The sequence below is a fragment of the Triticum urartu genome, chromosome 5 (genome assembly GCF_003073215.2).
Source record: "Triticum urartu cultivar G1812 chromosome 5, Tu2.1, whole genome shotgun sequence".
Taxonomy (NCBI): domain Eukaryota; kingdom Viridiplantae; phylum Streptophyta; class Magnoliopsida; order Poales; family Poaceae; genus Triticum; species Triticum urartu.
In genome coordinates this window covers 658224398-658235236 of record NC_053026.1, presented here as the reverse complement: position 1 = coordinate 658235236, position 10839 = coordinate 658224398, and the positions used below count along the sequence as shown (strand labels likewise).

Here is a 10839-nt window from a genome sequence, read left to right as displayed (position 1 = left end):
TATAAAAAAGCAGTAACATAGAATCGGTAATGGCACATCATATGAAGTGAACTAAGTAAGATGACCATTATTCTCACATATCAAAATGCAGCCCTTAAGCACACACAAATATGCCTGCATTTAGCGGTGCCAAGAAAAAGGATCGTCCTTAAGAGGTAAACATGCATAATCCCGGTATGGCTGAGGCATTCGTTGGAGATCCAATGGAGTCAGGATGCACCATTGCCCACTTTGTGAGTCGACAAAGATGATTGGCGTGAATATGGGAGCCTTTGTTTCTGTGCCACATTGAATGGAGATGTGTCCATGCGCCTCTCAACTCTATAGACTTGACACACCGGTTCACCTTGCCGAAGAAAGGCGTTTGATCCGCCTTTCCACTAAACGCTTGCCGAGATCAACCACACAACTAACGTCTTCCACCCGCCAACGCCGTCGTTGAAAAGACAACAACCTGCCATGCTTCTTCTGAAGCAATATTCACAAAAATCCATCTCGACGTCAATAACCCTACATTTACCATCCAAGGAGAGACTTGTTTCTTCATGGCGTCGTCGCTGCCACGTAAACACTACATAATGAAACGTTGCCTACAATGTCGAAGCAGAGTGCCAGTATCCTCTCGCCGTCGCGAAGGAAGAGGCGACCAACGGCCTCGCCGGGAGGACCGCAGTTGCCGCCTGCCCATATGGCATTGCTCGCCGGAGGAGAGAGAGAAGGAAGAGCCAGTAAATCAAGGGCAAATCGGTCATTTTATGGTTGCCAGATGGAAAAGAAAGAAAACAACCGTTGACCGAGCAATCTTCACAAACTATGACGTCGATAACTCTACATTTACCGCCCAAAGGAAAGACCTATTTCTTCACACCGTCGTCGCTGCCACGTAAAACACTGCTTAATAACACGTCGGCTCAAACCCTAACTAACTACAAGCCTACAATGCCAAAGCAGAGGGCGATCAAGCATGCCCTCACCGCGGAAGTGCAAGCGAAGAGAAAGGGGACCAATGGCCTCGCCGGGAGGATTCGAGTCGCCGCCCATATGACATTGCTCGCACTCGCCCGGGGAGAGGGGGAGGCAACGTGTTACAGTAAATCAAGGGCAAATCGGTCATTTTAAGGTTGCAAGAGGTAAAAAATAAGAGGGGGAGAAAGGCAGAGAAAGACACGGTCAAGGAGTGAAAGAGGACTGATCTCTGTCTTCTCCACCCTTCCGCCTCTCTTCCTCCTCCTGCCGCCGCCATGGATGGATGAGGAGCTTCCTTGCAATTGCTTTCTTTCCGAGAAGCCCGAATCCGCTCCTCACCCGCGCCGCACCATCTGATTCCCCGTCCCGCGAGCTCTCCATCGATCCCGGCCTCGCCCACCTGCATTGATCTGATCTGCTCTCCGCTCCGGGGCAACAGCTAGGTGCTAGCGCACGGAAGCGAGGGGGCCATGACCGACGGCGGTCCGGAGGCGGCGCCGCTGGAGTTCCCCTCGGCGGAGTGGCGGCGCGTCTACGACCGGCTCCAGGGGCTGCTGCCGCGGGTGGAGGCGCTCGCCGCCGACCGCGCGCGCCTGGAGGAGGCCGTCAAGCTGTCGGACGCCCGCGAGAAGAGCCTCCATGCCCGCCTCCTCCAGGTGGTTCGCGCGCTGCCTCTAGCTAGGGTTTCCATTTATCCATTTGGGGTTTTCATAAATCTAAATTAATCGCGCCTGATGCTGCTGGCTTAATTATGGTCTGCGGACTGCGGTTGAAGGCGGAGGCGAGCAGGGAGAGGTGGAAGGCGGCCTACTCCGAGCTTCCTCCCGGTGCCAATCCCAAGCTCGCCGGTAAGAATTGGATCCCCTCTTCACTCTTTTGGATGGATGATTTGGGTGAAGAAATTGGCATCATTTCCCCGTTTTGGCTCGATCCCTTTGGGTCAGGGACTTGTCTATGTAGGTTTATGACCTGCCTGCTCAATATCAATTTGGTCGTCATTTTAACTTCTACGACGAAGCGCCCAATTTCAGTGAAATCCTGCTGCTACTACTGACGACTTTGTGTTCATTGCAGAACTTCAAGAGCGTGACTTGGCGGATTCCGAAGCCCGTGAAGCTCTTCCTGATGCTGACAACTCTCAACTGAAGGTGTCCATGGTTGTTTTGTATCAATGCTTACTGGAAAGCTTCCCAATTAGGAATTCTCAAGTTTGATTTCCGTATAGGATAATCAGTTTCTGGGGGTGTGCTAACAGACTGGAGTCTGTTTTCTAACAGGAGACTAGTCAAAAGCGCAGGAAGCTTACCAATGGGGAGACTAGTCAAAAAAAGCGCACGAAGCTTACCAATGGGGAGACTAGTAAAGAAAAGCGCCTGAAGCTTACCAATGAGATGCATCTTCAACGGTGCATGGTGAGTCTCCCTTTCACTCGTCTTTTCTCACGCCCTTGCCCTGCTCCACCTTTGCCCGATGCATCCCAGATTTAGCATTTGTGTTGCTTATCTCCTCGAGATCTAGACGATTTTGTCGGTCCATTTGCTGTAAACAATTTTGCTGTGTTGTATTTTCTAGAAATTGAGTGGACTTAAGTGTTCATATTCCTTATAAGATACTGTAGCTGTTTCTTTCACCTTTAGTCATCTGAGTGGATCCAAAATTGCTGACAGACTCCCTAATGAATTAACCTTGCAAGTTGCACATGAGAACTGTTGTCGTGATCAGCCTTATACGACTATAGCAACTTGAAGGTCTTCCTGCTTCTGTTCAATTCATCAGTTAACATTGTCCCACACTTGTTTCTGGCCAGTGAATCATCTAATTTGCAAATTGTAGGATTCTTGAGTATTATGTATTTATATCACAATATCTGTCGACTTTGTGTAAGATACTTGATTTTCCTAGAACATGGTTGTACGTGAAGGACTGACAACATAGCCCAAACAGTCCTGATGATTATATTTATCATTAAATTTGCAACATCGACAGTTATCACCATGGAACCTGATGGTTTGTTGTGGTTGATGTGCAGATTTCTGTTTTTAGTTCTATTATCTGTTAGAACTGCTACTGTTCTTTTCGTTTACCGTTTGGTGTCTTCAATGGAAGCCTTTGTCTAATAAGATGCTAATGTTTTGTGTGCTTGTTCAACAGATGCAGATCTTTGTCAAGATCAACTGTTCAATTTTTCGCAAAAATAGAAAGACCCACTGTTTAAAGACAATCACTCTTGAGGTCATGAGATCAAATACGATCTACGGTGTCAAGGAAAAGATACAAGACAAGGAGGGCATCCCTGCAGTCCAGCAGAGACTCATGTTTGGCAGTGAGCTGCTGGTGGACAGCTGCAGCCTGGAGGACTACAACATCGAGGAGGAGTCCACCCTCACCCTTGACCTTGTTCCCCAAGGGATGCATATCTTTATCAGGGCACGGAGTGGCAAGATCATGACTATTGGTGTTGACGGAGAAGATAGCCTGTACAGTGTCAAGGCAAAGTTTTTCGATGAAACTGGCATCCCCCCAGGCAGACAGCGTCTCTTCTTTGCCGGGAAGCAGCTGGAGGATGGCCGCACCTTGGCTGACTACGACGTGCAAAATGAATCTACCCTTCATGTTGCGTTTCGCGGCATCACGCGTCGGAGCGGTCAGATGCGCATCTCTGTCAGGACGGTGACCGGGAAGAAAGTCATTGAACGTGCGATGAAGCGCAGGCAGGCCGTTGACAACATCAAAGCGTGGATCTACTCTGAGTTGTGCATTCTCCCGGAGGAGCAGCAGCTCTCTGGCGAGGACAGCGCCCCCTTGGCGGAAGTGATCCGTCGTTCGTGCATCGTTGTTCTGCAGATTCGTCCTCCTGGTGGTTGGTGAGATAGATGTAAATTGGTCCTTTGCTTTTGGTGGTACCATTAGTGAGAGCTCAGTCAGACTCGATAGCGATTGCACCTGAAGGGGATATATTTTAGTACAACAGTATGCAGGGTGTAAAATGAGTGAAATGTTGTAGTTTCTGGGCTCGTAATAACAGACCGGTGTACGTAGGTATGCACGTGGGGTTTCTCTGAAGGAAATAATATATGCTTGTGTAAGTACTTGATAATTTCAGTGTGGCGCTTATTGTGTCATTAGCCTAACAAGTATTGAGTTTGGTAGTAAGGAGAGAAGGATATATATGTATTCCCTTGATGTCCAGACATTAACTGTTGATGAGCATTGTGCTGCTCTGTTTTGCCTACATTTTGTTTCTGTTTTTTTTTCAGAATCCCTAAACAATATAGATGCAGAGGAAAATTGGATCACTACAACTTTTGCTTGTCTCATGCATCAAATTATTCAAGGAGAGCACGTCGTACAAGGATGTAAGTAAGGCTTCTGTGCTTGCATCCATGCATAAATATTTTGGACTCGGTACATTCTGCCTTGAATGGATTTGGTAGGGATAAGAGATATTGACAAAAGTAATCAATTTGCTCTGAAAACTGGCTTCCTTTCTGTTCAATTTCAGTTCAGTAAATTGATACCCTAAAGCCTGTCGTGGTTACTTTCCTGGGACTCTGAAAATAATTGCCCTGAATTTGATCATTCAGTCATACCTTCGGTTCAGTGAATTACTCCCTCCGTCCCATAATATAAGAGCGTTTTTGACACTACACTAGTGTCAAAAACGCTCTTATATTATGGTGTAGTGTCAAAAATGCTCTTATATTATGGGACGGAGGTAGTAGCTCTGAAAACTGGGATGTCTCATCTTATTTACCTACTTAACTTACCTGGTGCCTTACAAATCAGAAGCTCAATGTAGGCTCACCGAATGATGATGATTAATTAGCTGAAATCAGGAGACACCAAAGTGCAACTCTGAAACTGAAACTCTACCCATTGCTGTAGCTGACAGCAAGAACACAATGTACGGAAGCACTATGTTTGATTTTGTTTCAAATGCTTCCATCTCAGTATGATTTATCTGTGTGTTCGCCTTGTGAGATGGAAGGCAGCCTACACGGAGATGCGTCCTGGTGCTAATCCCAAGCTCGCTTTGATGCCTTCCTCTTGACTTAATTAGTTATTTTCAATGACGCGTGTTGCTTGTGGTGGAAAAACTGGTCACTATTTTTGCCTTGTTCTGGCTCGATCTCTGAGAGAGGAGTTTGTGTAGGCTTATGCCCTGCTAATCGAGGATTTTATTGTGCATCTCTGTGAGATTTTAACTTGTAGAAGGAAACACTGAATTTCTATCAAGTTATGTTGCTGCAGATATCATTACCTTATGTGTTCAATGTAGAACTCTAACAGAGCGACCTGGAGGATTCCAGTACATGTGTAGCTCTTTCCGATGCAAGACCAGAGGTATTTACAGAAACATTAGTTCTGTAGATCAAAAGTATTCAATCTAGCTTGTGCATGTAATCATTGTTTTGCGTTCATGGCTGTTCTCAACACTGTAGATGCAACTGAAAGAAACTGTAAGTCATGTAGAGCTTACTCAAAACGATTCTGCTCACGAGGACATCGCAAGAGATTTTCGAGCAGAGATAAACAAGTTAAAAGAAGTGGAGGCAGCAAAAGCTACTGAAGCAGCACAAACCCTTCAGCAGAGCATAGATGAGCTGCAAGTGGTAGACAGAGAGAAGGATGACGAGATTGACAGATTGAGAGCAGAAGCAGTTGATGCAGAAAACAAGGTACAGATTCACTATTGAGGGTACATTGCTAGAAATGCACTCTTAACTAAGGGGAAAAATTATGGAATCCAGAAATACAAAAATGGGCAACCTGAGATTCTGAAATGACCTTGTTTTTCTTCCGTGTTATTTGTCCAGTGACGGAGTGACCTGCTTATGGCGCGGCATATCCACAGCAGACCCTCTCTTTCTACAGACACATATGTAGTCGATGGACGATGTCGTGTTTATAGGTGAACCTGATCGGTCGACGGTAACATTAATAAATTGTGATGTTTAACCAAATTCACTAATCACTGCTTGCAGTTTAGTTGATTGCCTCTTGACATGTGATCATTGGCTGTTTCACTGATATGCATACACAATGGTCTAGTCATGTTTCATTGTGTGCCGCTTTATTTTTACTTTTTGTTCCTAAAGGCATAAACTGAATTTGACATGGGAGGAGTCCGTTAAGAGAGACCTGAAGGATTGGAGTATCACCAAAGAGCTAGCTATGGACAGGGGTGCGTGGAAGCTTGCTATCCATGTGCCAGAGCCATGAGTTGGTTGCGAGATCTTATGGGTTTCACCTCTAGCCTACCCCAAGTTGTTTGGGACTAAAGGCTTTGTTGTTGTTGTTGTTGTTCCTAAAGGCATAAACATCTAGATTCTTGATAGGCTACCTGCATGAAACATGTGCCATTGGAGACACAAACTGATTGTGAAGTGAGGAATTATGTTTATCTATATAGGAACCTCTACTTCTGGGAGTGCTAATTGTGTAGAGTTTGTTTTGTAACAGGAGACTAGTCCAAAGAAGAGTCAAAAGCGCAGGAGGAATACCAGTGAGTTGCAGCTTGAACAGTGCACAGTGAGTCTCCCTTTTACTCCTTTTCTCACATACTACTACTTATTTGCTCGATGCATCACAGATCCAGCATTTGGTGGTACCGATCCTCTCAAGATCTAGTCAATTATCTTGGCTATTTTTCTTCTTACATTTTTTGTAGTGCCATCATTTTTGGAGAATGAGAAAAGTCCATATTTCAACCCTGAACTAACCAGTCGGTTTGATTTACAACCCTCATATTTGAAACCGGTCGAATTGCACCCTCAGCTTACCACATACTCTCTCCGTCCCATGATATAAGAGCGTTTTTGACACGTGTCAAAAACGCTCTTATATTATGGGACGGAGGGAGTAGTTCAAAAGACAACCCTGAACCTAGTTTTGGGCAGGTCAACCGGTTTTGACCTAGTCAAACCTGACTGGACAGCCAACTCAGCAGACCATGCAGGCACACATCCTAACCTATTCCTCTCTCTCTCTCTCTCTCTCTCTCCGTTCACCCTGAGCCCTGACCCAGTCCCCGCAGCCGCCGCCTAGATCGCCTGGAACTCCAAAACCCGCCGTTGCTGGCGATCGGAGACCGGCGGCGCCGCCACACCGCCGCTAGGTTCCCTTCTTCTCTTCCCTATCTTGTCTTACCCGCAGGCGCGGCAAGCTGCCGCCGCTGCTGCCGCTGGCGGCGGCGGCGACGAGCTGAGCTGCTGCTGCTTCTGCTGCAGCCGGCGACCTACTTCTGCTGCCACCCCTGCCGCCACTGGCGAGTAGAGCAGTAAAAGCGGGAGGCAAAACTAGGTTTCTGGAAGAAAAACCAGATGAGATTCAGCAGGAAGAACCAGCTGAAGGGTACTTAATTTCCACAATGTTTTGATGATCTCTTCGTCGCCAGACCTTGTCTGTGTACTGTAGCATGTTGATGTGAGCTAAGTTACTACCCAACACCAAGTTCAGTATCATTCTCCTTTCTGTTAGAGATTCTTCAGATTCTGAAGAACAAATTATTCGGAAACAAAACATTCAGTTTGGCTTATCATCATACCTTCTGCCTGGGCCTCTTAAAGTTTGAATATTCTGCAAAAAGTCTCCTTCTGACTGAACATTGTTCAGTTTTGGTTCAGGAATCAGAGCCTTTGTTCTGACTAAACATTATTCGGAAAGAAGCACATTCAGTTTGGCTCATCAGACATTCTGCCTGGGCCTTCTTGAAGTCTGAATTTTCTGCCTTCCTTCTGATTGGTGATTGTTCAGATTTGATTCATGCACCGAGCTTTTCTTTGGCACACCGTGCAGGTTCATGATCCATTGTCTGTCTCTTCACTAGCATTCTCCACGGTGTCTCTGAAGATCACACCTGCAACCATTGTTCACGTATGCAGTGGGTGCAGATACAGCAGCAGCAGGTCGCCGGCCACAGCAGAAGCAGCAGCAGCAGCAGTAGCTTGTCGCGGCTGTGGGTAAGGAGAATAGAGGGAAGAAAAAAGGGAACCTGGCGACGGTGTGGCAACGCCGCCGGTCGCCAGCAGCAGCGGGCCTTGGTGTTACAGGTGACCCAGGCAGTGGCTGCGGGGACTGGGTCGCCGCTCGGGCTGAACGAACAGAGAGAGAGAGGGGAATATGTTAGGATGTGTGCCTGCGTGGCTTGCTGAGTTGGCTGCCCTGTCAGCTTTGACTCGTTCTAAACCGGTTGATCTGCCCAAAACCGAGTCAAGGGTTGTCTTTTGAACTATGTTGTAAGTTGAGGGTGCAATTCGACCGGTTTCAAAGATGAGGGTTGTAAATTGAACCGAGTGGTTAGTTCGGGGTTGAAATGTGGACTTTTCTCTCTGGAAATCGAGGTGATCTAAGTGTCCATGTTACTTATAAGATATTATAGGGTTTCTTGCTCTGTTTTCGACAACCTTGTACATGGAAATTGTGGTCCCATTCTCTTGCATAGTCCACCAGTTGCATTGTGGGTGATCTTGATTGATTTGTTAGCCAGTATTTTTGTTTGTATATTTACCATCCATGGATTAATTTGGAGCGGTGATGCATCATATACAGGGCTGATCTCATAGGTTTTGCCAGATCTTAGGACCGGTTAGATGGGGAGTATCAATTTCAAACTTGTCCATGTTCAATTCGTATCTGAAAGAAGAAAAGGTACTAATTCTGTAGGATTCTCGAGTAATACTCCCACCATCCCCATTTACACGGCGTACTCACATTTCGTGATTTAACTGTGACCACTAATTTCATCAATAATATGTGTCATCATAAGCATACCATTGAAAAACCTTTTTGGATACAAATTTGATGATTAACATTTTGTGTCTGATAAGTAATATCCAGTTGGTTAAATTGATGGTCAAACTTGGAATTTGAAATGCGTGCGCCACGTAAATTGGGACGAGGGAGTATGACTTTACCACGATACATTTAAACTTTGTGCTAGATGTTTTTCTCAAGTAATTGTTTTACATCTTTGGACTGACAACATGACTCGAAGATAAATCAGATGTTTATATTTGCCATTTGTTCTTATGTTATGAATAGTGTAAGCATTCCTAGTTCTGATCTGAACTAGATGCATTATACACTGCACAATACCAACTGTTATCACCATGGAGCCTTTTGATTTATTGCAGCTAACATGTAGGTTTTTGTATTTGGTTCTATCTGTTGGAACTGTTAATGTTCTTTTCATTTGATCGCAGCATTATTACACAGGTCTTCGGCTCATTTTCATAATCAATCGCAGATGTTGAAGAAGCTCGACGCCTTAATTAAGAGTGAACACCCTGCCATTATGTTCCTTACAGATGAGATGAGCCATTACAAGCAAAGCGACGAGAAAGCATAACTACGCTAGTTCTCCATCACACACAGTATGAAGTGATGCTCCATATTGAGGACTGTTTTATGCCCGCAGACGCAGCAAGAAATGGTGTGCATGGAATCGGCAGTTTCTGAGAAATTGCACATCCATGGTTTTGCGCATTCGTCAAAGTTGAATAAGCAAATTGCCCAAATGAGTGAGTAGTATATATGCTGACGCCCCCGCAAAAAAAAGTATATATGCTGACGGTTCGGAACTCGCCATTGTCCTCTGGACCTGGAGTGTGTGCGTTGGCGGAAACATCTTACCCGATCTAGGGCGACGTGCTGCATGTTAAATAGGCAGGGTGCGAGCTTGAGATACGCGTACAAGAGTTGGTTGAGATACAACTTGATGAAGAACAAAGATAAGAGAGATAAGAGGATAAGCTAGCTAGTAGTTACAACAGAATATCTCATGCGCCTAGCTATCCTTGAGAAGTACTCAACCTCCTGTACGTATTCTGTACGTGACACATACGGGACACAATCATGTGTTTAACACTCTCCCTTAATCACAGCTTGGTCGAGTTGAGATTACGTTTGAATTCTTCAAAACTCCGTACAGGCAATGCCTTTGTGAATCCATCTGCAACTTGATCTCCGGAGTGCACACCATAGACATGGAGCTCGTGTGTTTATCACACCAACTTCTTTGAACATAGACTGAACCCATATAATCTCTACCGTAGCATTTGCTAATGCTTTGTATTCTGCCTCTGTACTTGATCTGGAGACAGTAGCTTGTTTTCGTGCACACCATGATATTAAGTTAGGTCCAAAGAATACAACAAACCCATCAGTTGACCTCCTGTCATCCAAGCATCCTGCCCAATCTGAATCAGAGAATGCACTGACAAGTGTTGAAGGTGACTTGCTGAAGTTTAGACCAATGCTCAAAGTATGTTTGACATATCTAACTATGCGTTTTGCAGCAGTTAGGTGAACAGTAGTGGGTGCATGAAGAAACTGACAAACTTTGTTAACTGCAAAGGAAATGTCAAGTCTAGTAAGAGTGAGATATTGTAATGCTCCCACCAAACTTCTGTGTCTTGTGCTGTCCTCTTGATTCAAGAGTGTCCCTTCTGTGAGAGATAGTTTTTCTGAACTGGATAGTGGAGTAGGAGATGACTTACAGTCTTTCAAACCAGCCTTTTTTACCAGATCAGTTGCATACTTCTCTTGAGAAAGATGGAGTCCATCATTGTTTCTCTTTACCTCAATCCCAAGGAAGAAGTGCAAGTCTCCAAGATCCTTCAAGGCAAAATCTGCACTCAAGTCCTTCAAGAGCCCCGTGATTGCTTCATCAGATGAGCTTGTCATAATAATATCATCAACATAGATGAGGAAAAATATGCATGTGTTGGACTTGTTGTAAATAAACAATGAAGTGTCAGACTTGTAAGGAACAAAGCCAAGTGCCTGCATCTTGTGACAGAGACGTGAATACCATGCCCTTGGAGCTTGCTTTAACCCATATAGTGCTTTATCGCAAGTTTGCACACATAA

At 45.2% G+C, this 10839-nt stretch overlaps 2 protein-coding genes across 5 annotated transcripts; both read left to right on the top strand.

The window, feature by feature from the left end:
• Positions 1-1162: 1162 nt before the first annotated feature.
• LOC125511679 (polyubiquitin 11-like) lies at positions 1163-4063 on the top strand. 2 transcript variants are annotated; one of them, XM_048677106.1, is made up of 5 exons: positions 1163-1622; positions 1742-1814; positions 2041-2114; positions 2244-2378; positions 3118-4063. In XM_048677106.1, the coding sequence occupies exons 1-5, from the start codon at positions 1437-1439 to the stop codon at positions 3832-3834; spliced, it is 1185 nt and encodes a 394-aa protein (XP_048533063.1). In that variant the 5' UTR covers positions 1163-1436; the 3' UTR covers positions 3835-4063. The 2 variants fall into 2 exon arrangements, with proteins under 2 accessions (XP_048533063.1, XP_048533062.1); XM_048677105.1 differs by having other exon boundaries at positions 2041-2123.
• A 122-nt stretch (positions 4064-4185) lies between these two features.
• Positions 4186-9920, top strand: LOC125511680. Of its 3 annotated transcripts, XM_048677107.1 has the most exons (5): positions 4186-4322; positions 5246-5310; positions 5409-5645; positions 6430-6498; positions 7765-8504. In XM_048677107.1, the coding sequence occupies exons 3-5, from the start codon at positions 5409-5411 to the stop codon at positions 7930-7932; spliced, it is 474 nt and encodes a 157-aa protein (XP_048533064.1). In that variant the 5' UTR covers positions 4186-4322; positions 5246-5310; the 3' UTR covers positions 7933-8504. The 3 variants fall into 3 exon arrangements, with proteins under 3 accessions (XP_048533064.1, XP_048533066.1, XP_048533065.1); XM_048677109.1 differs by lacking the exon at positions 7765-8504 and adding an exon at positions 9184-9920 and having other exon boundaries at positions 4303-5310; XM_048677108.1 differs by lacking the exon at positions 7765-8504 and adding an exon at positions 9215-9919 and having other exon boundaries at positions 4303-5310.
• Positions 9921-10839: the final 919 nt, after the last annotated feature.